Source organism: Ovis canadensis, chromosome 2 (assembly GCF_042477335.2).
Source record: "Ovis canadensis isolate MfBH-ARS-UI-01 breed Bighorn chromosome 2, ARS-UI_OviCan_v2, whole genome shotgun sequence".
NCBI lineage: Eukaryota > Metazoa > Chordata > Mammalia > Artiodactyla > Bovidae > Ovis > Ovis canadensis.
Genome location: NC_091246.1, coordinates 112,054,416 through 112,082,049, shown reverse-complemented (window position 1 = coordinate 112,082,049; position 27,634 = coordinate 112,054,416). Strand labels below are relative to the sequence as shown.

Here is a 27,634-nt window from a genome sequence, read left to right as displayed (position 1 = left end):
TTTGCAACAAGTTTCTTATATATTTTATGTGATCCCATCTTATTAAGTTTAAATATGTATAGTTTATACGTAAAACAGAGCCTGCTTTTATAACACTCAAAATTATACCTAACAAAACATACAGCAATTAACATACCCCAAATCCAATTCAACAAGCAATGAAGATATAAACACCACTGGAATACACTCTAAGTGTAATTAAAAGAAGCAAAACAATATATCCATCCTTAAGCAGTTTACAAACAAACTGGGAAAGAAAGTATAAAGCTAGAAAAACATTTCATTTCCAAATGAATGGCAACAGACACTCGCCACAGTAGTAAGTACTGAGCAAATTTACAAAACAGAAAAAAAAGAGAAGTAAAAATACCCATAAAAAAGTCACTGGAGAAAAACACTCAACCCAGCCTTTAACACAAAGTAACACAGATAAAATATTAAATATGATTCATGGTATTAAAGTAAAAAAAAGCAACAGAAGGTATACATTTAGATGTTGGCAGTAGGGAGATAAAGGACGTATGAAGACGAAGGTAACTATGAGGAAGGCAAACAGAGAGTATCACACTTGGTCAGAAAAGGTCATTACAGGTAACTGACCAACCAGGGTATGTGAGTTCACATAATCAATAACAGAAAGCACAGATACACTTTCTAGCAGGAAAAGTGCACTGAGACCGTTTTTAAGCAGGTAAGTCAAATTACACAGGATAAACAGGAATAAGAGAGAGAACAAGGCAGAGAAACTGAGTGGAAGGCTGCTGCACTGACACCAAGCCAAGCAGCCTGTGAGTAAAGAAAGACAATCAGAGAAAAAGCCAGCAGTACAGCGAACTGGTTCTCTGCAGGGGTAACACAGGATGAGGGCGAAGGTGTAGGATGCAGCCTCAGAGACACATGCGCTCAAGCACATGGAAAACTCACGGAAAACAGGTAGAAAGATGAGAGCTGAGTTCAGAGTGCAAGAACTACAGGGTGAAGAGGAAATTAGGACCCTCAAAGGCAAGGCCAACAGCACCGAAAGGAAGACAAACTGATGAGACTCCAGTGGAGGCGATGTGCTCAAACGCAGGTGCGAGCAGAAGCCAGAACACTGACAGGAGAAGGGGAGGAGCTCTCAGGTGACGCCATCCTAACGGGGAAGTCGGGCTAAGAAAAATATAAGCACCAAACAAAAGACATCTCAGTACCCAACGAGGTAAAATTTGTGTTAACATCTGGACAAAAGAAGCTACATACAATATTATAAGCAGCCTAAATTTTTAAAAATTAGCTCAAGATAAATACAAATAACTGATTCAAGAAGCTCGAAATGCAAGAAATGAAGGTTGTTAGAAACAAGGAAGATACTTAATTAGCCAGGAAACTCCATCAAGGTGATCTTCACACACATTTTCAAACCTGCATCTTAAGGCAAGATTCCCAGAATCAGAATTTTGCTAAGTGGTGGTCACAGGGACTTCCCTGGCAGAGCAGTGGTTAAGACCCTGTGCAGGGGGCACAGGTTTGATCCCTAATTGGGGAATGAAGATCCTGTATGCCTCATGGTACAGTCAAAATATAATAAAAATTTTAAATGTGCCAGCAAATCTTGTGTCTGCTGAGGTGCTTTTATAAAAAAATTATTATTAAAAAAAGAAAAAAGATCACAGCTCCTATAAGACTGGTTGCTCCTTGAGTTTACTATCTGGCATTAGTATCACCTTAACTTTGAGGTTCAAGGTTTCTGTTCAGCAAAAATAATGTATATACACATATCTCTGAGGATTATCTGCTAGGTAAAGCATCTGCCTACATTGTGGGAGACCTGGGTTCAATCCTTGGGATGGGAAGATCCCCTAGAGAAGGAAATAGCAACCTACTCCAGTACTCTTGCCTGGAAAATCCCATGGATGGAGGAGCCTGGTAGGCTACAGTCCATAGGGTCGCAAAGAGTCAGACATGACTGAGCGACTTCACTTCTGAAGATATCTATACTCAAAATAATGCTGAAAACACCGTATTGTAATACTGAAACAATGGAATCTTTTAAACATCACTTTATAGTCACCAATTATAAGCACAGACTGACGTTTTAATAAACACAGACACCCATGGAACCTCTACCACAACTGAAAGCATATTCATCAGCCAGAAAAGTTCCCTCATGTTTCTCACTTGGATCCAAGGCCCCTCATTCCAGGAAACACTGATCTCTCTGTCACAGAGACTGGGTTTGCCATTTCCTACCATTTCATATAAATGGAATCACACAATATGCACTCTTGTGCCTGGCTTCTTTCACTCATTTTTGACTGACCCATGTCAATGCGTGTATTAACAGACTATTCCTTCTCATTACTGTCCAACATAGTGTCAAACAACACAATGTCTCTTACATGTCATGGTTATCTATGTAATCAAATTATACATAGAGTATTTCATAATTTTCCTAAGAACAGAGATTCATAAAAGATAGATAAAGCACAGATAAAGCACTGCAAATCAACTGCAATTTAAAGAAAGAGAAAAAATTACCTATCAGAAGAACCAAAGGAAAAAAATGGATAAAGCAGGTAAGTCCCAGATTTTGCAGACACTAAGTAATCAACAACAGTTGGTTATTTATACTGTGCAAAATGTCTTAATATTTAGAAGTATATAATAATAGTATGAACTCTGAAATACTTCCCTTCATGTTTATTTTTATCTTTATTTTGGGGGTTCTCCTTAACTCAATTCAAATTTTACTGAGCTTCCAGGTACTTATCAATAGTACAGAAATCAAACAGCCTAAGAAGTTAACTATTACAAACCTCATGGGGAATAAGTACAGAAACTAGCACTGAATTTGCTTTACGTCATGGAAAATAGTTTTACTAATCCTCACAGAAATCAGTATAGAAGTTTACGAAGCAAAGCAGAAACTTAGAAAGCACGTAATATCTAACACTACCTATTATCAAACATTGATAAAACTGGACTTTAGGATTAAATACGGCTTTAAACATCATAGGAAAAAAGATGCTTTCTTGCATAAAAAAGACATAAGCAAACGGAGAGGAAAAACATGACCAAATTCTAAACACTAATCATGAACTTGATATAAAATACTTGACCAGATCTCAGGGCCTGTATCCTGGTAAGTTTTTATTCTCAGATCATAGAAGATATGGGTTAGTTATTTCAGAATGGGCCAAATTCTGATACTTCCTTATCATTCAGAGGGTAGTAAGTTCAATGTCACAGTACAGTGGATAGTACAGTAAAAAATGTGTTAGTCGCTCAGTCATGTCCGACTTTTTGCCACCCCATGGACTGTAGCCCGCCAGGCTCCTCTGTCCATAGAATTCTCCAGGCAAAAATACTGGAGTGGGTTGCCATTCCCTTCTCCAGGGGATCTTCCTGACCCAGGGATAGAACCTGAATCTCCTGCATTGCAGGCAGATTCTCAGATGAGAATTGTAGCCCTGGCTGACACCTTGGTTTCTTCCTGGTAAGACCCTGAGCAGGGGATCCACTATCCATGCCCATACTCCTGAGACAACTTAAGGCACATGGCTGTGCCTTAAGCCATGGAGTTTGTGGTCATTTATCACACAGCAGTAAAAAATGAATGTGTACGATTATTATATAGTATCATCTGAGCCACCAGGGAAGCCCATGTCCACATAAAACAGAGAAACTTTTATTCAAATCATAAATTTTAGGGGAAAAGAAACAAGTAAGAATAATCAATTCTACTTAATAAATATCTAATTGGTGCCTAAACATCAAGTTTATTGAGATGGGTCCCAGGAAGTTACAGTTTAAAGAACTTAATAGTTGATTGGATTACATGAATTAAAAATTACAATACAGAGGAATAATAGTATATATTCATTTGTTACTGCTGTGCCATAAATGACCACAAACTCCAGGGCTCAAGGCACAACCATGTGCCTTAAGTTGTCTCAGGAGTGTGGGCATGGACAGCAGGTCCCCTGCTCAGGGTCTTACCAGGCAGAAACCAAGGCGGCAGCCAGGGCTGCAATTCTCATCTGAGGCTCAGGCACCTCCTCTGAGCTCACTGGATCCTGGCAGAACTTACTTCCTTGTGCTGTCATGGCTAAATTTACCACAGTTTAGAGTTCTTGCTGGCTGACGGTCAGAGAGCCAGCAGACGATCTCCCAGAGGATCCCTATGCTTTCTTGCCATGTGAACAAGGGCTTTTTTCCAGGCCAGCAGTTGTTCCCCTGACCTTCTAACCTTCCAGCCTGCCATGAGGGAGTCTTATAATAAAGCAGTGATGGGACCACAGCAGTGAATATAGCATCAGCAATGCCACAGGACACAGCCTGACCAAGGCGGCTGCTCCACTCCAAATTCAGTCTCGCCCACACTCCAGTGGAGGGGAGAGCATTAGGTGTAATACCTGGAGTCAAGAATTTGTGGACCACCTTAGAATTCAGCCTACCACAGATTTGGAAAGGATGCTATGAGTGCAAGAGAGGAAAGGCAAGATTCAGACTGGCAGAATAAAGAAGGGAAAAGGAAGTTAACAGGTAAGCCCTTGAGAGTCAAGCTCTAGGCACTGCTCTTGAAATTTTTCGTGTTTTCTAAACGAAGAAATTAAGGCTCAGAGAAGTGAAGTAACTTGCCCAAGGTTATACAGTCTGGATCTGCCCAAAGAAAATGTCTGAACTAACCTATCTAGGTCCATGGCTAGCTGGGTCACTGATCATCTAAGTAAATGCTTGGAGTGGGGAGTGGGGAGGGTGGGCGGGCAGGGGCCATCAAGTGAAGAGAACCCAAGTGTGGAGACGAAGCTGCAGCAGCCGTGTGCAGTGAGGGGACTGTGGTCCAGTCCTCAGCTCTGTGTGACTAGAGCACACAGCCAGGTGTGTGATTTTAAAAAGATGGCATAGGAATGGTGAATCACAGCCTTCTCAGCAAACTTTTTAAGCAATTTTAACTGTCACATAAGAATTATCACTACAAGTTACATAAATACGTGCAGGAAAACTAAGAAGTCCTAACGATGCTGAAGAACTCTAGTAGAAACAAGCCAGGTGTAGACATCTCACAGAGCAGGGTAAAAGCGGAGTTAAAGAGCAGCAGTGTGCATGCATGGGTACCCAAAACCTACCTTCATTTCACCGCTTCCACCAGCACTCAGCACATTTCTCCAGCCTTGTTCCCTGGCCCTATTTATTCTCTCCAACTTTGAGGGGAAAGAAACAAATAAAACACCATTTCAAGTATTTAATATAAAGTACATGAAATATACTGAGTAATAAAAAGGAAACCAGTGTATTCCTTTAAAAAAAAGGGGGGGGGGGCATGTGTGTGGGGAGGTGGTGGAGTGTGCTGGGGAAAATGGACCATCCTCTCACCCTTTCCTTTTCCTGTCTTTTCACCTGCTCAGCCTTCAGCAGACTAACCTGCAATAATTTTAAAGACAAACTTCTTAGAACTCTTAAAACCATTATCATCTCCAGCTTGGCTGGAGAAGAAAAATAACAGTGAAATAACTACCTGATCCTTAGGTTTCTTTTCTTTTTCACTCAATTCCAATCTTCTTTTTCTTGGTGCTTCCTTAAATTAAAAAAAAAAATAAATTATCAATAATACTACTTTTTCTAGCTTAATCAGTAAAGTTAGCATACCGATGGTAGATGTATATCCTGGAAGGTTTAAAAACAGAAATAAGTTAGAGGTATTTGTTTGAAAGAAATAAGGAGGAAAGGTTTGGAGGTTTTATAAAATTTGTTTCTTTCTTCATAATTAGTTTTACAAAGCTGTAAAATAAGCACACAGGTGTCTTTATACCTCAAACAGTTTCCTCCTTTCTTCTCCAGGATTCACTTTCTTCACTGGGGTTTGATGGGCCTGGACAGAAAGTAAAACTACAAATTAGATAAGGATTTTGAGGTATCCATTTGAAAAATTTAAATGTATGGAAATTTAAAATAAGAAAAACATAATGCCAATACTGCCATAACTCTTTCAAAATACATTATCCCTCAAAAAAAAAAAAAAAAGGAACCACTTAAGTGTCTGATACACTATTTGTTCAAAAAAGAGAAACACGGGATCCAAACAAACCATGGAAAAAGGTTCTTCCCCAGTCATCCAGTAAAAAGTGTACTCAGGTAGAGATGCTAACTCTAAGTTCTCTAACGTTATGAAAACAGAATGTCATCTAGAGAGCCCAACTCTGAAGAAATTTTTCTTAAAAAAAAAAAAAAAAAGAAATACGAGTTAACACTTAACTCTTCTCCCCACCTCCAGATATAACCATTGTTAACATTTTCATAAATATCCTTTCCAAGACTGTTTCATGAACATGAATACACACATAACTATATACATGTGTATATACACACATAGTCTTAGCTTTTTACACTTTTTACATAAATATAATATACAATGTATTACGATGGAAAAATGTTTTTCACTATTAACAATGTTCCCTGACATTTCCACATTGTGGTAAACAATTTAACAATGGCGATATTCCAAACCATGGATATAATTAATTTGTTCAACTACTTTTGAAGGAAGGACATTGGGTTGGTTCTAATTTTTCCCCATACTGTTAGAAACATTCTTGTAGGTACATTTTGTATCATATGCAAGTCTTTCAGAAGGGTAATTTGTAAATGGAATCATAAAGTAATAATGAAATTTAAGTGATGAGAAAAACTGCCACCTCAAGACGCTGCATCAACTTATACTCCCATCAAGGAATTCATTTTCTCATAACCTCACAAACAATGAACATTATCAATGTCTTAAATTTTTAATATCTGGAAAGACTAAGAATACTTTCCAGTATATTAGATAATTACATTTCTTCTTTAATACATTAATTGTTCGTCTTATTTCATAGTTGTTCTAATTTTATGGGCTATTTGTATATCATGAAAAATAAAGAGTATTTCAAATTTGTGAATTTTTTTTACATTTTGTCTTTGAAGAGCTGTTTATTGTATCTTAAACTGTACAGAAGTCTGTAATTTATACAGTTAAATCTGCCTGCCTTTTCCTTTGTGATATCAGCATAAACTATTTTACTAAAGAAGACATTTCAGACCTCATTTGCTTCTGCCACTTGGATAGTTTCATTTTTATATTCAGAAGTTATATATAATCTAACTTAAATTTAGATTTTAAAATATTAAAGTTAGATTTTTTAGATTTACCTGGAATAAATTTTTGTTCATGGAATGAACTGGGAATCTAATTTTTTTCTCTAAAAAATCCAGTTATCTCATAGCTACTTCTTGGCTGATATTTCTTTTTCCACAATGGTTTGAAATGCCTCATTAGTCATATAATAAATTCAAATACACATTAATTACATAATAAATTCTAATTTCTGGAATTCTCTATTCTATGTCATCTATCCATCTTCTTTTTTAACTATGATATAAAGCCACCTATAAAAAAGTAGATAAAGGAGATACACAGAGGTTAGCAAAAATAAAGGAAAAACCCAGTAACTACTACCCAGGTCAGGAAACAAAATAATGCCAACACACAGAAACCCTCCACATGTCCTTCCACAAGAGAGACAGCTACCGTCCTCACTTTACTAATCACTACCTGACTTGTCTCTGTTGCTCTGTCACCTGGATACATGTTCCTAAACAATATAGTCTTTTTTTTTTTAAGTTCTGAGTTCTATATAAATGGAATCATACAACATATATTCCTCTGTATCTCACTTCTGCTGCTCAACACTGTTTTCAGAATAACCCTTGTTATTATGTTTATTTATCTGCATTTGCTTTCTTCATTGATAAACAACATTCCACTGATGTGGAGTCCTTTCTTGCACAGTTATCCTGCACTTTTCACAGCAGGGCTATTCTATAGTAACTGAGGGAGTGTCTATTTCCTTTTCTAATTACTATTCTATAGTAACTGAGGGAGTGTCTACTTCCTTTTCTAATTACTATTCTATAGTTACTGAGAGAGTGTCTATTTCCTTTTCTAATTACTATTCTATAGTAACTGAGGGAGTGTCTATTTCCTTTTCTAATTGTTCACTGTCACATGCTCAGCTTCTATCAGGCCATGTCACTGAATTCATTCAGTGTTCTGCTGCTTCATGAGGATTTCCTAGGTAGGGAATCATATCTGTAAGTGTCTATATTTTCTTATCTCTCCCAATATTTATGTTTCTTATTTCTTTCTCTTTTTAATTTCATGGGCTAGGCTTCTGGAATAACATCAAATAATAGCGTCATTACAAACATCCTTGTCTTGTTCCTAACTTTAATGTAAATGCTTCCAACTTTTCATCATTATGTATAATGCTTGATACAGGTTTCTGGTATATATAACTGGGTCAAGAATTTTCACCTCTATTTCTTGAATCAGAAATTTGAATTTTTTTAAAAAACCACTTTACTGAGGTATGATGGACATACAAAGAGTTATACATGGTTAATGTAAACAACCAAATAAGTTTTTTTAAAGAGTTAAAATTCTACTGAACTTTCAGTATCTACTGAGATAATTTATATATGATTTTTTCTTCTAATCTACTAACAGTGAAATTAACCAGTTTCCTACTGTTGAACCATCTTTCCATTCCTGAAATGTATCCTATTTAGTAAGTTTTGAATTATTCTTTTGATAAATTGCTTGATTTAACTTAACTTTTTTAAGAAAACATTTTTAAGGATTTCTGCATGTGTGCTCATAAGTATAAATGACCCATGGATTTCTTTCTTTTACATCCTGTGCTAGCTTCTCAATTTTATGATCAATGTTGAGCCTACTACAGGGACAATTTTTCAAACAATTCAAAGTATAGTTCTAAATATACCAAAAACATATTAAAAGTATTTATAGAAAATTCTTAAGTTATGTATCATGCATCAGTTTAAAAATTTTCCAGCTACCTTAGGAAAAAATACATAAAAAGAAACACTATATAAAAATACTCATCTGTTAGGTTTCAATACAAAGGAAAGGAAATGTTACTTTAAAAAATTATTTCAGTGATCATTTACATTATTATTTAAAAAACTCAGCATTTGATTAAATCAGTAAAGTATCTCCACTAACAATTCCATTTCAGTAGTGGCTGTATTTTGACAAAAGTCAATGTTATAAGAAATTACTTTCATTTGCCACTTACTGCTTCAATTTCCTGAATTTTGTAAAATGACTATAACAGATAAGCACTAAAACTCTAAAAGTGAATTCAGAATAATACAAAAAAAATATGACCCACAATCAATATGAAATTAATAAAATTAATTCCAACATATCACTGTTAAGATATATTATATAGCTCCCAACATACAAAAAAGAAGTAGAAATGAGTCAAAAGTTTTCTTTCACTAAAACAAAAAAAGATACTTAAAATTTGTGCCCACTTTAGAAAGCAATATGAGAGGGGTGGATGAACTGAGAGACTGGGGTTGACATGTACACATCACTGCTGCTGCTAAGTCACTTCAGTTGTGTCCGACTCTGTGTGACCCCATAGACAGAAGCCCACCAGGCTCCTCCGTCCCTGGGATTCTCCAGGCAAGAATTCTGGAGTGGGTTGGCATTTCCTTCTCCAAGGCATGTATGTATACTAAGTCGCTTAGTCATGTCCGACTCTGTGCGACCCCACGGACAGCAGCCCTCCAGGCTCCTCTGTCCACAGGATTCTCCAGGCGAACACTGGAGTGGGTGCCATGTCCTTCTCCAGCATGTACACACTACCATGTATAAAACAGATAACAGTAAGAAGCTATGGTCTAGCACAGGAAACTCTCCTCAATGCTCTGTGGTGAGCTAACTGGGAAGGAAATTCAAAACAGAGGGGACTAGTGCATACAAAAAGCTGATTCACTTTGTTGTACAGCAGAAACTAACAGCATTGTAAAGCAACTTACACTCCAATAAAAATTTATTAAAAAAAAAGAAAGCAACATGATACATAATTTCAACATAACTTCCTCCTTAGGAAATGCAATTAATTTAATGATTATTTGAGTACAATAAAATGATGATATTTAAACTATGTGATACCATTAAATGGGTTGATAAACTGGTAAGAGGAGAATAATGATTTTCTTTTACTGTGTTTTGTCATCTTAATTAAATGACCATCATAAAATATCCACTTTATAGATGTTTTAACTCAAAGTTACATTAGCAATGTGATAAGTGGTATTAATCTCACACAATGACTATTAATAAATAGTAGCTTTGCTCCCTGACAAAATGACACAAGCAGTAGGTTCTCAGAAATATCCCACCTCTTCATTGTATTATTAGATCCCAACTCCTAACCAAACTTAGGCTAGTTATTTCAATTTTCACTTAAGCCAACCATGTATCTCACCACCTAACCCCATTAACACTAGTGGTAATGAGATGACAATAATACTGAAATACTTACAAAACAGTAGCTTTCAAACTTTTTCTAAAAGCAACCCACAGTAAGAAAGATATTTCACATTCAGACCCAATAAAGATACAGACACAGACATTCCATAAAATACTTTTACTATGTTTAACTGAGTTTGTTACTTTCTATTCTATTACTTAAAAAAAAAGTCCCCGTTCCTCACTCACTAAAATGATTCTGCCACCTCTAATGGACAGCAACCCCCCACTTTTTAAATAGTAGACTGCTTCTGGCTGCACTATTACTGAACTACAAGAAAAAAGCAGCTGTAGATAATGTTCTTCAAGGTATTACAAAGTTAACATTTCAAAGTATGCTTTATGTATACATACACCTTAAACTAGTGGGGGACGCTACCTAGGAGCTTTGTAAAAACACATACTGCTTCCATACAAGAGAATTACTTGGCAATAAACAGACCACACATTGCATGACTTCATTCACAGGACACATTCAGAACAAGCAAATCCACACAGAAAGAAGTAGACTAGCCCAGCAGTTGCCCAGGGCTATGGGGTTTAGTGGAGAACGGGGAGTGAATGCTAATAGAAAAGGATTTGAGGGGCGGCAATGAAGTGCTGTAAAACTGATTATGGGGATGGTTGCACAATTCTTGCAAATCCATTAGAAATAATTTAATTTCAGACTTAAATGGATGAATTATAGTATGTGAGTGATAACTTGATTAAGCTATTTTCAAAAACCACGTATCCTCAAGAGTTGCTGAATCATAATTTCTGGACACAGAGCCCTCCATTTTGACAAGTTTCACAGGTTAAACCTTGCCTAGCAAATCTAGCACTGGTCTCAACATTTGTGAAAACACGACACTCAAAATCTTAAAAATATTAACCTGAGTGATAACAGCATCTCATTATACATGACTAGCTTTAAACTACATTATACAACCATTTGCAACAAGAGAAAGTTTAACTAAGACACCTATGTACTCTTAGGTAAGTCACATGGAGGGAAAAATTATCTCTTGGTACACCAGACTGTCCCAGATATAAGATGCTCAAATATTTGTGAAATAAAAATGCCAAAGGTGTTCCTCTGAGATCACATAGGTATTTTCAGAACACAATCTACAAAGAAGAGAAAAATATGTAAAACATCCGTACTAAAAGAAGTGCGTTGTTTTGCTAAAATTGAGAGCCAAAATACTGAAGCACATTCATGGAGCTCCCTCTGGTGGCTTAATAACCACTCCTTTTCTTTTAGAAAACAGCTGTAATTATCATAGGAACTGGAACAAAGAAAGTTTTCAGGACATGCAGGGGCACTGGCAGTCTCAAACAGGAAAGGGCAACGATCGCCCTCTGCTGTCAGAGCTGCCCTGAGCCTGCTGAGTGCGGACACACTGAGGAGGGCAAGGTAGCCTGGCCCAGAGTGAGACTGAGCGGTGAGCAGCAGTCACACTGGGAACAGACTCTGCAGGCAGGCAGAGAGGATATGACGGTGATAGTGATCAGGAGTCAGCAGCGACTCTAACAGTGTGTAGTGAGACAAGGACCCACAGCCTGGGGAGGCCATGCGGCCCGGCACGCAGTTACACACGATGATGCTGAGAAACCCAGCAGACACCCACTTAGAGATGCAAGGACAGGACAGGTCTGGAGCTTGGGAAAGGAGTCCAGGCTCGAGATGCAGCTCAGGGTGTGGGTTTACAGGTGTTGTCAGAAAGCGAGGCCGTCCAGGGGTGTCCAGCCGACCTCCTGAACAACTTGAGCATCCGAGTCAGGGACGTGTGGAGGAACTCACACAGGAGGCGAGAAGAACAGGTAGGCAGTGAGAGAGACAATCAGCAGAATGGGATACTCTGGGCTCAAGTGAACAAAAAGTTTAAAAAAGGGTAACCAAGTGAACCGAAACTGAGGCAGAGGAAGAAGATACCTGATCACTGGATGGAACCACTGGGGCTCCCAGAAGTCTTTGCCAGGAGCAGTGACCCAACAGCTGTGACAGAGCAAGCTCTGGGCAGAAAGGGTTCAAGAGAGAAGGGGAAACAAGGAAGCGGAGACATTCAGACAAGGCTTCAGGAAGTTCTGCCATTAAAGGAGCAGAGATCCAGGGAAGTGGCTGGAGGGAGATATGGGAGGGAAGGAAGGGTTTTCTTAAGAAGACTGAAGATATGACATGGACGGTCACCCACCAGGCTCCTTTGTTCATGGGATTCTCCAGGCAAGAATACTGGAGTGGGTTACCATTCCCTTCTCCAGGGGATCTTCCCGACCCAGGGATCGAACTTGGGTCTCCTGCATTGCAGGCAGATTCTTTACCATCTGAGCCACTGAGGAAGCCCATTTGTTTGCTAACAGGAATGATTAAGGACAGAGGGAAAGTATGATACAGAAGAGAGAGTGAAGTCCTTTAAAAAGCAAAAATAATAATAAGAGATGGCATACAAACGGCAAGGTCGACTCTAGATCAAAACAGACAGATCCTCCTGGAGACTGGCAACAGGTAGGACTGACAGGCAGGAGTGCTGCTGAGTGTGGGCAATTCTCCTCTACTTGGCTCTTTTTTCTCCGTGAAATAGGAAGCAACGTTCATCACCCTGAGAGAATAAACAAGGAAAGGTAGGAGATAACCATCTAGAAAGTAGGAGAGGAACTGGCCCGCGGAAACATGATTGGCGGGGGGGTGGTGGGCGACAGTGTGCACCTGACACTGTAGGTTTAACCTTGAAGTGAGACCAGTCAGAGAGCTGCAGGCTTCCTCCAAGCACACCCACTGGGCGGGGCAGTCAAAAGCTTTGGAAACTATTACAATGAGAGAACATTAAAGAGAAAGAGAGAAATTAAAGCTGGTAAAGGAAAATAAAAACAAAGATGGGATGGACAATGATAAAACCACGTAAGATCCATGGAGCCAAACAGAACAAAGACATTTTCAAGGCAGGTTCTCAGAGACTAAGCTGGAAACACAGGAAGCAGGTCAGAGTGGGGTCCCTGTAACTGAGACTAGGAAGTAGGTGTTCTTCCTGATGACAAACGTGATGGCATGCCACAGGGGAGAGATTTAAAGTGAGGCAGGAGACAAGATCATCAGAGAGAACAATCAGAAAACAAAAAGGCAGTGCACCACCGAAAGGACCATCATCTCAAGACACTGAAGTCACCAAGAACCGTGACATCACCATGAAGAGGGAGGAGCAGCACGCGACACAAAGCCTGGTGGCGGGGCTGAGGAAGCCAGGGCAAGTCCCGCAATGACATCAAGGGACACAACGCGGTCGCCCTCCTCCAGACCCAGCAGGACTGAGGGACTAGAGAGAAAATGGTCCCCAAGAGAGCTGCAAAACAGTGTGTGTGACTTTTAGAGTAAAAAAGGTGCAGAGATCTTGACAAGTTGAGAATGCAGGGGATCTTGCTGACCATGGACTAGCTGAGGGCTCTGAGGAAGGGTTCGGGCACTCTGCAGAGGCAGGGGCTGGAGCACGGTAGGACCAGAGCCTCAGGGAGCTGAGAAACTATGTAATGAGGGGATGCAGGAGTCCTGGGTGCCTTGTAGTAACTAAAGAAAAGAAAGCAAAAGGATATAATGGAACTCATCCATTTAGGCCTGATTATGTAACTATTAATAGTATGATTATATAACTATTAATAGAAAGAATGACGCGGTTGGGCCAAACAGGAAATGACATCTGTGGATATGTCTGGGGATGAGTAAAATCTGATGCTGTAAAGAACAGTGTTGCATAGAAACCTGGGATGTTAGGTCCATGAATCAAGGTAAATCAGATGTGGTCAAGCAGGAGATGGCAAGTATAAGCACTGATATCTTAGAAATCAGTGAACAAAAATGGACAGGAAAGGATGAACTGAATTCAGATGACCATGATATCTACCACTGTGGGCAAGAATCCAACAGAAGAAATGGAGTAGCCCTCATAGTCAACAAAAGAGTTCCAAATGTAGTACTTGGGTGCAATCACAAAAACAACACAATGATCTCAGTTTGCTTCCAAGGCAAACCATTCAATATCATGGTAATCCACGTCTATGACCCAACCACTGATGCCAAAGAAGCTGAGCTGATCAGTTCTATCAAGACCTCCTAGAACTAACACCAAAAAAAGAAGTCCTATTTATCATAGGGGACTGGAATGTGAAAGTAGGAAGTCAAGAGATAACTGGAGTAACAGGCAAGTTTGGTCTTAGAGTATAAAATGAAGCAGGGCAAAGGCTAATAGAATTCTGCTAAGGGAACTCACTGGTCATAACAAACACGCTTTTTCAACAACACAAGAGATGACTCTACACATGGACATCATCAAATGGTCAATACTGAAATGTAGCAGAAGATGGAGAAGCTGTATACAGTCAGCAAAAGCAAGACCTGAAGTTGACTGTGGCTTAGATCATCAGCTCTTTATAGCACAATTCAAGCTTAAACTAAAGAAAGAAGGGAAATTCATGAGGCCAGTCAGGTACAACTTAAATCAAATCCCGTGAATATACAGTGGAGGTGACAACAGATTCAAGGGATTAGATCTAGTAAACAGAGTGCCTAAAGAACTATGGACAGAGGTTCGTAACAGTGTACAGGAGGCAACAAACAAAATCATCCCAAAGAAAAAGTAATGTGAGAAGGTGACAGTGGTTGTCTGAGGAGGCTTTACAAATAGCTGAGGAAAGAAGAGCAGCAAAAAGCAAAGGAGAAAGGGAAAGGTATACCAACACTAAATGCAGACTTCCAGAGAATAGCAGGGGGAGACAAGAAGGCCTTTTTCAACAAACAACGTAAAGAAACAGAGGAGAAAACACACAGGGAAAGACTTGAGATCTCTTCAAGAAAACTGGAGATACCAAATGTACATTTCATCCAAAGATGGGCACAATAAAGGACAGAAATGGTAAAGATCTAATAGAAGCAAAAGAGATCAAGAAAAGATGGCAAGAATACGCAAAAGAATCGTTTAAAAAAGACCTTCAGTTCAGTTCAGTTCAGTCACTCAGTCGTGTCTGACTCTTTGCGACCCCATGAATCGCAGCACACCAGGCCTCCCTGTCCATCACCATCTCCCAGAGTTCACTCAGACTCACGTCCATCGAGTCAGTGATGCCATCCAGCCATCTCATCCTCTGTCAGCCCCTTCTCCTCCTGCCCCCAATCCCTCCCAGCATCAGAGTCGTTTCCAATGAGTCAACTGTACGCATGAGGTGGCCAGAGTACTGGACTTTCAGCTTTAGCATCATTCCTTCCAAAGAAATCCCAGGGTTGATCTCCTTCAGAATGGACTGGATGGATCTCCTTGCAGTCCAAGGGACTCTCAAGAGTCTTCTCCAACACCACAGTTCAAAAGCATCAATTCTTCGGCGCTCAGCCTTCTTTACAGTCCAACTCTCACATCCATACAGGACCACAGGAAAAACCATAGCCTTGACTAGACGGACCTTAGTCGGCAAAGTAATGTCTCTGCTTTTGAATATGCTATCTAGGTTGGTCATAACTTAATGACCCTGATAACCACGATGGTTTGGTCACTCACCCAGAGCCAGAAATTCTGGAGTATGAAGTTAAGAGGGCCTTAGGAAGCACTGCTGCCAATAAAGCAAATGGAGGTGATGGAATTCCAGCAGGCTATTTAAAATCCTAAAAGATGACATTATTAAAGTGTTACACTCAATATGTCAGCAATTTCGGAAAACCCAGAAGTGGTCACAGGACTGGAAAGTTCAATCTTCATCCCAATTCCCAAGAAGAGCATTACTAAGGATGTTCAAACTACCAGACAATTGCACTCATCTCCCATACTAGTAAGGTTATGCTCAAAATCCTCAAGCTAGGCTTCAGCATTATGCGCAGCAAGAATGTTCACTTGTTCAAACTAGGTTTAGGAAAGGCAAAAGAACCAGAGATCAAATTGTCAACATTCACTGTATCATAGAGAAAGGAAGAGAATTCCAGAAAAATATCTACTTCTGTTTCATTGACTATACTAACACCTTTGATTGGTGTGGATCATTAAGAAACTGTGGAAACTCTGAAGGAGATGGGAATATAAGACCATCTTACCTGTCTCCTGAGAAACCTGTTTGCGGGTCAAGAAGCAATTGTTAGAACCTTATATGTAACAACTGACTGGTTCAAAATTGAGAAAGGAGTATGACAAGGCTGCTTATTTAACTTATACACAGAGTACATCATGTGAAATGCTGGGATGGATGAGTTACAAGCTGGAATCAAGATTGCCAAGAGAAATATCAACAATCTCAGATATGTAGATACCACTTTAATGGCAGAAAGTGAGGAGGTACTACAAAGGTCTCCTGATGAGGGTGAAAGAATCGAGTGAAAAAGCTGGCTTAGAACTCAATATTAGGAAAACTAAGATCATGGCATCCAGTCCCACCACTTCATGGCAAACAGAAGGGAAAAACAGGGATGCAGCGACAGACTTCCTCCTCTTGGGCTCTAAGACTGCTGCACATGGTGACTGCAGCCATGAAATCAGAAGGCGATTGCTTTTTGGCAGGAAAGCTATGACAAACCTAGACAGTGTATTAAAAAGCAAAGACATCACCTTGCCGAGAAAGGTCTGTACAGTCAAAGCTATGGTCTTTCCAGCAGTCATGTACGGATGTGAGAGATGTATTATAAAGAAGGCTGAGTGCCGAAAAATTGATGCCTTCAAATTACGGTGCTGGAGAAGACTCTTGAGAGTCCCTTGGACTGCAAGGAGATCCAACCAGTCAATCCTAAAGGAAATCAACCCTGAATATTCACTGGAAGGAGTGATGCTGAAGCTGAAGATCCAATACTCTGGCCACCTGATACAAAGAGACGACTCATTAGAAAAGACCCTGATGCTGGGCAGGAGCAAAAGGGGGCGACAGAGGATGAGGTTGGATGGCATCACTGATTCAATGGGCATGAACTTGGGCAACCTCTGAGAGATAGGGAGGGACAGGGAACCCTGGCGTGCTGCAGTGCACGGGGTCACAAGTGCTGGACACAACTTTGCAACTGAACAAAAATAACAAACACAACAACAATAAAAGTAAAATCCACAAACCCAGTGTGCCAGCTGTCACAGTGCCCTTCAGCTGGAAATATACCCTTCACTGCCCTGCTCAAGACCCTGGAGCTGGACAGTGCACACATCATGCATGCCTAAGACGAAGGACTCCCCTCCTGTGAGGTTTGTCTTACAGCACACCTATGTACCGACACTTTTTTCTGAGCATTTGTGTACATGTATGTGCAGACACAGAGCAAAACCAACAGGCGCCACATTCCAGAGAATACAGCAGCTACAGACATGAAGAAAAAAGACAAATTCTTGCAACTAATCCATGCTTTTAGGCACAGCACCTAAATGCTACAGGCCTTAATTTTCTTTTGAAACATGACAGACCATAAGGTCATATCCCTCCACATATTTAATTATCTCATCATGAATCCTTAAAATCAAATTTTCCCCAGATTTTTATGATGTTTATCTCAGATGTTTGCTTATTTTGTGCACAAAACCAAAAGGTTCTGCTTAGGTTATTCAACAATGATTTCATTTATAATGTTACTTTCTTTTTACTGTACCAAATACTTAATGTATCTACTTAATGTCTCTTCATGACTTCTGTAAGTCTCCTAAGTTTTAGAAGACTGGTGAAGCAGAGAACAGCAATGCTCTTTAATAACTCAATAAAAACAATCCTACAGACATCAAGATTAACTGAACTGAGCTGCAATAAAATAAGGTCAAACTGAATGTTACTAATATACAGTTTGCAACATCACCACCACATCATACCTGTTTATATTTCTGGAGTGGTTTCCTTTCATGCAATTTTTTATCTATATATTTCTTATTTGTTAAAGGTATTCCATATTTAGCAGCAGGCTTTGTAATTTTCTGAGCAGACATAATAGAAGCCAAGCTTTGTCCTGAAGCTGGTCTTTTAGCTACATGAGAAGATAATACAAAGAATTATTTTCAGAGTTCTCAGTGTTAAATCTTCAATTTCAAAATTCTTCAACACAGAACTTTTTCATGTTCATAATCACTAACAGCGTTCAGTTTGAGATTCTCCACTAAACATCTCCTTCACTCCTTACCACGTGTCAGTGCCTTCATAGTGACTATTTTACACTAAAGCCACTTTCTGAAAGAAGCAAGAAGCGACACTCTTCTAAGATATTGAAAATTTCTCATACAGAAAAAGCACACCCCTAAAACTGATGGTGGATGACGATTGTACACGTCTGTGAGTATACTAAAGCACACTGAATCGCTGACTTTAAATGGGTGAACTAAATAAATAAATGGGTGAAATGAATTTTATGTGGGTTACATTTAAATAAAGATGCTAAAAATAAATTTATAAAGAACTTTCCATACCTTAGAAATTACTCTCAAAATCAGAACATAAACTTCAAGAGCAACTGTTAAACAATAATTCCCTCACTATGAGAATTAATATTTCCTTCTTATATAGTCCGAGCAATGCCTACACCTACAGACCCACTGAAAAACAGGTACTTTAAAAGAATCACTATAGCTTAGGGTCCCAGGAAACGAGTACATTTATGCACTGCAGGTAGGAGTAGAAACTGGTCAAAATGTTCAGAGAACAACATCTATCAAGAACAATGTTTACAGGGGCTCTGTATCAATCTAGAGGGGTGGGATGGGGAGGGAGGTGGGAGGGAGATCTAAGAGGGAGGGGATATATGTCTACCTATGGCTGATTTCCCTGGTGGTTCAGACGGTAAAGTGTCTGTCTACAATGCGGGAGACCTGGGTTTGATCCCTGGGTTGGGAAGATCCCCTGGAGAAGGAAATGGCAATCCACTCCAGCACTCTTGCCTGGAAAATCCCATGGATGGAGGAGCCTGACAGGCTATAGTCCATGGGGTCGCAAAGAGTCGGACACGACTGAGCGACTTCATTTCACATGGCTGATTCGTGTTGAGGTTTGAAAGAAAACAACAAAATTCTGTAAAGCAATTATACTTCAATTAAAAACTAAATTTAAAAAAGGACAATGTTTATTAATTGATGTCAAAAAACTAATGAGAGAACCACAAAAATATATACACATTCGCATTATATATCAATATTAAACTTTACTGAAGCCTAGACAGGGTTTAGTCTTAGAACAATGACAAACTGAAGATAAACTGTTAAGACTGATGTAATGAAAATGGAAGTCTACACTTCACATTCCTCAAAGAGACTGCTGCTGCTAAGTCGCTTCAGTCGTGTCCGACTCTGTTTCTGTGCGACCCCATAGACGGCAGCCCACCAGGCTCCCTTGTCCCTGGGATTCTCCGGGCAAGAATACTAAAGTGGGTTGCCAGTTCCTTCTCCAATGCATACATGGATGCTAAGTCGCTTCAGTCGTGTCCGACTCTGTGTGACCCCGTAGACAGCAGCCCACTAGGCTCCCCTGTCCACGGGATTCGCCAGGCAAGAATACTGGAGTGGGTTGCCATTTCCTTCTCCCTCAAAGAGACTAACGGAGGTCAAAGACTCCCAGATGCATTCAGGAAAGTGAAAGTGAAATCACTCAGTTGTGCCCGACTTTTTGCGACCCCATGGACTGCAGCCTACCAGGCTCCTCCATCCATGGGATTTTCCAGGCAAGAGTACTGGAGTGGGTTGCCATTAGGCCTCTTTGAAGTCCTTTCCTCCCTGACTCCCTCTCCCTGCTCAGCCCTACTCTCCACCCAGTCTGCCCTCCACCCCAGGGTTACACCCTGTGTGAGAACCACGTGATTGATCTCTGCCAACCAGCATGCTTCTTCTTTAGGAGGGGAAAGGAGAAAAAATTTAACTAGGCGTTTACAAGGAAATTCTACCATTAAACTCTGTTCTTCAAAGAATATTTAACTGCATTAGAAAATGATCAAGATATAATATTGTGAATAAAAAAAAAGTCTTTCTTTATAATACAACCCTAATTTCCAATCATTATGCATCTGTTATCACTGAAATATATATACCAAATAAATGTATTAAGAGCAGGGTAATTTTTATTTTCTTCTTTTTGATTTTTATAATGACATATTACGCAATTTAGTGAATGCTCATAAAAATAAAAGCAACATCAGCCATCTGACTGGCAGTCTATATTCACAATTGACGTGTGTAGAAGATCTGAGAAACTGATACGGTGTATTACAGTAAGGTTTCTAAACACACACTCCAACTGCACCGTGACAGCAATTAGGAAATGTGAGGAAAAAAATTGTGCCTCTGAGAACTGTAAGCTTCTTTTCGAAGACAGATACATAGCCATACCACTGGAACCTGGCTACATATATTAACATAACCACATGCGTGCCAGAAAAGGAGCAAGAGGCACCAAAGCACAAACAGGAGGGGTCCCAGGAGACCACAGGAACAGTACCCTGAACCCCTCAGAGAAGAAGGAGGGCTACTTAGCTCTCATCTGGCTTCTGAGTATGCCCCATTTCAGAGGTGCGCCTTGCAGGAGGAGGAAGCTTCCTGCCAAGAGGGGAGTCCACGAGGGGCTTGACAACTCCTACGTTAGCACCTTGAGTCACACACTCCTCTGGCCAGCTCCTCCCACTAGGGAATCCCGCTCCATTGCCTGGGAGGCTCACCCACTGGGAAGACTGTGCTGACTCAGGGATTCCTGTCTGTGTGACAAGGAGGCTTTGATGAAGATGTGACTTCTCATGAGACAAGAGCGCCAGGAGGGACATGCTGCCCTGCCTTGTGTCTGTCTCATGAATATGGTTCCCACTAGGCTGATCGCCAGGATGGCCAACTTCTGTTGGCTCAAAGGATGAGCCCCAGGGTGTTTAAGCAGAGCTGACACATCTGGCCTTCCCAAGAGCACATTGCCACTCCATGTCCAGCTGCTATGGGCTCAAGTTTTATGATAGGGGATTCATTTTTATTAATATTTATACTCACAATGGAGTAAGACATGCAAAGCATTATGCTTAAAAAACCAAAATCTTCAAGTCTTAATAACTTCCACGGATTTCAGAAATCCATCTGAAATCACTCCATGGGGAAAAAATGATTTCCCTCTCACAAAGATATATACATAAACAATATATAACCACGCTGACAATCCAACAAATACTCCACTGCTGCTGGCCCGTATTTAAAGGAGTAACTATCCTTGCTAAGGTGTCTGACTTCACACCGATTTACTTTTAAAATATTTTACAATACGAAATGTTTCTTAAAGAAAATTATTTCACATAAAGATCTGCACTGGAGCTTCCCTGGTGGTAAAGAAGATAAGAATCTGCCTGTCAATGCAGAGGACATGGGTTTTATCTGTGGTCGGGGAAGATTCTACACACCTCGGGGCAACTAAGCCCATGTTCCACAACTACTGCTGCAACTAAAGGCAGTGAAGACCCAGTACAATCAAAAATTAAAAAAAATAATAAACTTTTAAAAAAGGATTTGCACTTAGGGCATTTTATAACATTTCTTAACTATTCTCAGAATATGAGCTGAACACTTGAATAAGAAAGATTTCAAAATAGAATTCATTTAAATGAAGGCAAATAATAAATGGAAACTTTGTTATTAACTCATCACATATCATAAAAAAATTTTAGATTCATTTCCTCTGGATTAGATTTATCATACAACTACCCCAACTTATTGTATCTACAAATATCTCCAATATAATCAGTATAATCAAACACAGTACTGTGTCCACAAACACAGGAAAGGATTCATGTTAAATTCTACTTACCTGGAAGAGGTTGTGCTCCAAACTTGGAAAATGTTTTTAGACAAAATTCTTCTGCAATAAGCTTAAATTGAAAGAGGTGGGGGGGGGGGGGTGGTTAGAAAAGATGTGAAATTTTCAAATTAAAAAATAACTAGCCATTAATCAGAATACATTTTTTTTCTTTTTCAGTCACAATTATGCTGCCAAATAAACTGTACTAAAATCTAAACTGTCCGTTCATCAAATTTCTCTTATATTAATTTCTTCCCAGTCTTACCAACTTATTTATCATTTCTCTGGACAAGCTTTCTTCTAGAATTAATCAAATGCAGATATATAGCAGAAAAATCATAAGAAGAGCAGAACATTTTTGGTGAAGAGTGAAATCTAAGTGCTGGGTATATAACAAGATACCATGTATTTACTAAGGATGTCTGTCAAATACTCGTTACTAGTAGCCATCACCTGCCCTCTTTTCTTTCCATGTTACATATTCTGTGTATATCAGGCTTGAGTATTTTCTTTTGTTGCTGGCTAGTTGAATTCCTGACTCATTGAAAAGGACCCTGATGCTGGGAAAGACTGAAGGCGGGAGGAGAAGGGGATGACAGAGGATGAGATGGTTGTATAGCATCACCGACTCAAAGGACATGAGTTTGAGTAAGCTCCAGGAGTCAGTGGTGGACAGGGAGGCCTGGCGTGCTGCAGTCCATGGGGTCACAAAGAGTCGGACATGACTGAGTGACTGAACTGAACTGAGTTGAATTCTAGTGCTTCAGCCTTGAGACTATATGTCTGTCCTAACTGTTGGTATGGGAGAAAAGAAACTCAGAGAGATTGACTGAAGTCATTCTTTCTTCTCTAGTAGCTGTCAAAAACAATAGCACACTGCACCATAAATCTGTGCTTGAAAATGTTATTTGTAACAAAGCAATCTTGTAAAACACCCACACTTCAGAGATTGTAGCTATGCCCTATATTAGTGGCCTTTAACTGCCAAATTTTAACTGTCTTTCTTGCTTACTAATGTATTCTCTTGGTAGTAACAGTTAAATCCACATATCTGTTTCCTGAAGATTATTTGCTCATATGGATATTCTGTTAAAAGTCAGAGATATATGACACTCCCCTCTCGTCTCATGAACATTTAAATTAATAAAATTATGATTTTGGTAGATATGATTCATAGAACAGTTTAACAGTGATCATTTAAATCAACAAAGGTCACAGAAATTATATAAAATAATTCCACTTTCAGGTGTGCAGGGAGCCAGCGTGAGGAATCCTGTGACAAGGTCATGCGGCACAGGCCTGATGGGCAAGGCGAGTCAAGCCTCAGGGTTTCCCCCTGGTATTTTCTGAGCATGTACCCCAAAAATAAGAATCTGCCTGCCTTATTGTACTGTGCTTTCCCACTCTTCTGACACACTCTGGAAAAAGTTAACTCAGGGCTTTAGTCTTCTGCATTTGAAAGGGATGTTTCAGTTCAAACCCCCTCTGATAACTCTCTAGCTTGCCTAACAGGTTCCCCTGGACTTTTTACAGCTTGTGAATTGCTTGCAGCCCCTCAACCATGAGAGGCACAAAGTTTAAAAACATCTTAAAGATACAGAGCCTTTTCTAAAGAGCTAAAAATCATATTGGTGACGGGTTTTCACTGTTGACTCAATGACTGCTGCCAGGCCTCCATATTCTTTATCTTTTAGGCAACTGGGAGGATATTAATCAATGCAATCAGGATATGGAAAAAGGTATATAGTAGTTTTGATGTTACCAACATTAGACTTTTGAGTTAATTACTTTTTTTGTTATAAATCACTGTACTCCTCTTACTTCTTATAAATTGCTGTATCTTTGCTATGTAAGAATGTGACTTTATTTAGTGCTTTCTGAGAGTGGCACCAGACTTTGGGAAGATCAACACAAATAAGTCTTCTGGTTGACAAACCCTTATCAGAAAAAAGGCTGTAAAATGTTAATTGGCCCTTTCAGTCGGAAGATGATGTAAATCACCTAAGACTTGTGTATACAACTAGGTATGTGGAGAGAAAAGCCTGGTTTTGATAAGAGACTGGGCTGCTAATGCTGCAAAATTTTGTATTACCCATTGATCTCTATGTACAATCAAAAAGGTATAAAAGGCCTTTCTAGACAATAGAGGCCAGGCCAGTCATTGGAAGGACTGGTTTCCCCCATGTCTCCTCTTTACTCTATTTTCTGGCTGAATTCCCATCTGGGGCGTGGAGGCTCGCCATGTCTACTTACTTGCCCCGGCTTCTAAGATCCGCGTGAAAGGGAGCCCAAGGCGGGGCACCCTTCGATATTCAAGTGGGCGCCAGTGGCCTAACGTAGATGGTGCAAGCTCCTTGTCTGGAACATTACTGGCTTTCCATGTAAACCAAGTTATTCAGCCTCTTTTCTTCACTAAATTTTCCTACTACACTATTTCTTCCTAATCTACTCTTATATTTCTAATTAAATAAATAAATAAGTTTTTCCTTGCCTACACTGTTCACACTTCAAATTACCCTGGATCCACCGGAGCTGGACCCTGGCACAGGTGACCATACTTATATACTAACTGACTTGAAATAGATTTTTGATAAACCGTGTTCAATTAAAATTCAACTCAACAAGTATTTATTATACACCTGCATGCAAGTAGTAGAGGAGGAATCATGAGTCAGCAATCTATTATATATACATATACATGCCCACACACAATGGTTTGAAATCATCTTCTACTAGAGAAAAAGCAATTATAAAGATAATATACTTATATTAGCATAGTAAAGTGATATATTGATAATCTTAACATATATTGAGTATACTAAATACTTAATAAGTATTAGACACTAAGCACTTTACAAGCATTATCATTTTTGACTCTGGTAACCACTTCAAGGCATTATTAATTAGATACATTTATAATCCCATTGTTCACAGGTGAGGAAAGGGAGGCAGACAAATGTTGAATAGTCTTACCGTTGGAAACCCAAGAAGACAGAGAATATATAAAGATGGATACCAGGGGCCAGGGTGAGGCAGAGGGGAGGTACTGATCAATGGGTATAGACTCAGTTTTTTAAGGGGAAGAGAGACCTGGAAATGGATGAGGTGACAGGTGCACAGCACTATGAATGCATTTAATTGTACACTCAAAACTCGTGATATTAATAAATTTTATCTTGTATCTATTTTACCAGAATTAAAAAAACAAAACTAGAAAACAAAATAAGAGAAACTGAAGAGACAGAGGAATAACTTTGTGGTATTTTGACTAAGAAATACATACTTGGTCAGCACTCAGTCCCTGGCACACAGCTCCTAAAATCCTTGAAATTTCCTCAGTGGGAAGCACATAAAGGCGCCTTTTGTTGTTCAAAACAAGCCCGTTTGTTTGAGACACACCAAAATTTGTTAACGAGATGACATTTGGAAAGCACTTAAGGATGGAAGCTGGCTGCCAGGGAAACCAACTCCCTGATTAGAGGGTTAAAAGTTCCAATGTCACTGCCTTCCCCTAACCAGGAGAGGAAAGGGGCTGAAACCAATCACTAAGGACCAAAGATTTACTGATCATGCCTACTAATGAAGACTCCATAAAAAACTAGGGAAAAGGTTAAGAGAGCTTCTGAATTGGCAAACATTCAAGGGGGGATCCCAGTTCCTACACTTAGGATGACTCCAGACCTCACCATTATGTGCTTTTTTTCCTGGCCGTTCACCTACATGCTTTATAATAAACTGGTGAATGGAAGTAAATTTCAAGTCTTGTGAGCTGCTCCAGCAAGCACATGTTTTACTACATGCTTTATAATGAACTGGTGAATGGAAGTAAATTTCTTCGAGTCCTGTGAGCTGCTCCAGCAAGCATATCAATGGAACCAGAGGCAGGGGTCACGGGAACCTGACACATAAACCAGACGGTCAGAAGCACAGGTGACAACCTGCCCTTACAAATGGCTTCTGAAGTGGGAGTGGTCCTGTGGGAGAGACTGAGCCCTTGAAGTGTAGGATCTGATGCCACATCTGGGTACACAGGGTCAGGACTGAACTGAATTCTGCCTGATGTATAAAAACTGCTATACACATGGTAATGAGAGGTGTCAGAAGTTCTGCAGAAAGTGTTAAGAGGAAACAGAGAAGGAATGCAAAAGCACAGCTGGAACGCAAACAGGAAGGGGAAGAGTAGCAGGAAAACAGAAAGGAAAGTGACTCCAGCACAGCTGGGAAAGGCACACACCCCCAAGGGCTGCAAAGAGCTCTCTTCCAAACAAAAGAGGCCACGCCCCAGTCAAGCTCCACAAGCCTCCTGCTCAATTTAACTACAAAATGAAAAAATACAAAACCATACCTGAGGGGAGAGAAACTTTTCAATGCGTTTGGCTATAAAACCTTTCTCCAATATGGAGTTGACTGATGGTCTATCCCTAGGATTTCTTTTAAATAACTGAGAGAGTAAACTGCGGAGATCGTAAGAATAATGCAAAGACACAGGTGGAAAAGATCCCGATATTATCTTCAGTACCAGGTTTTTCATATTGCCAGCTTCAAACTAAAATTGAGAAAATAAATGAAACAGGAAACATAAGTTGAAAATGTGAGTATCAACAATGAGAAATAGAGTGTTTCCTATTAACAAACAACAGAACTGCAACCCTCTTTCCAATATTTTAATCAGCACATGCTCTCCAGAGCAAGATTCACTTGGTTATTTACAAACACATTTAAAAGAAAATACCAGTTCTCATGAAATGGTATAACCTGCTCTAAGATTAACTTTTACATATTCAACAAACTGAAAGATGGAATACAGGTACTAATCAGAGTAAAGGGTTTATAAAAGATAACAATAACCAAGGTGGTAAAACAAGCAAACCTGGGGGTCTTCATTTAAGATCTGCCTTCCTGTGCCCCTGGTGTAGCAACTAGAATAGGAAATTAACTAGAGAACTAAAAGTCTTTGGGGAAAATGTAATAAATAAAGGTATTAATTAATTTCCTTTTATACACTGCTCATTATTATTATTTTTAAATGTGTGATGCTCCCAAAAGCCACATGGAGTCAGCAATGTGGCAAGTATTCCAAAGGGGAATATAAACCTTATCAATAGAAACATGTATTTTAGGATTAAATACAATATAAACTCTAACTGAAGTGGGGGGAAAAAAGGTGGGCAGTTTAAAATCTAAAAGGACAATTTCATTTTGAAAGTAAAATTAAGCTTTTGAGGTCTCAGTTAAAATAGTATAGAACAGCTGTACACTTATGTTAATCTATACAATTAAGAAAACAAAACATAGTATGAAGTAGGCAATGGTAATTATACAAAGTATAAAAGAGTTCTCTTAAATGTTGAGTTCTCCTAGCGCATAAAATATGATATTGTTTATTAAGATGTGAGTACAATTCAATCGTCTAGAAATGTCTATGTACCTAAGAAGGAATCCTAAATGCAGAAACAGGTTATTACTCTATTCCTTCACTACAATGAAATTTCACTTATCTCTCAAATGATATGCTCTTCATAAAATAAAGATTAATGACTTACTGAGCTTCATATG

At 39.4% G+C, this 27,634-nt stretch overlaps 1 protein-coding gene across 10 annotated transcripts in view; it reads right to left on the bottom strand.

Moving 5' to 3' along the window:
- The window catches only part of NEK1 (NIMA related kinase 1), a 124,866-nt gene that overhangs the window by 77,693 nt on the left and 19,539 nt on the right, over positions 1 to 27,634 (bottom strand). For all 10 annotated transcript variants that reach the window (XR_011254436.1, XR_011254438.1, XR_011254437.1 and 7 more), the window contains exons 9-15: positions 26,424 to 26,624; positions 22,088 to 22,148; positions 18,148 to 18,299; positions 5,792 to 5,851; positions 5,498 to 5,557; positions 5,356 to 5,403; positions 5,109 to 5,183 (exon numbers count right to left, since the gene is read on the bottom strand). Coding sequence is in view for 7 of the 10 variants with exons in the window: in XM_069576788.1 (XP_069432889.1) it covers positions 5,109 to 5,183; positions 5,356 to 5,403; positions 5,498 to 5,557; positions 5,792 to 5,851; positions 18,148 to 18,299; positions 22,088 to 22,148; positions 26,424 to 26,624 (657 nt within the window). In the remaining 3 variants the exon portion in view is untranslated. The remainder of the gene's footprint in view (positions 1 to 5,108; positions 5,184 to 5,355; positions 5,404 to 5,497; positions 5,558 to 5,791; positions 5,852 to 18,147; positions 18,300 to 22,087; positions 22,149 to 26,423; positions 26,625 to 27,634) is intronic.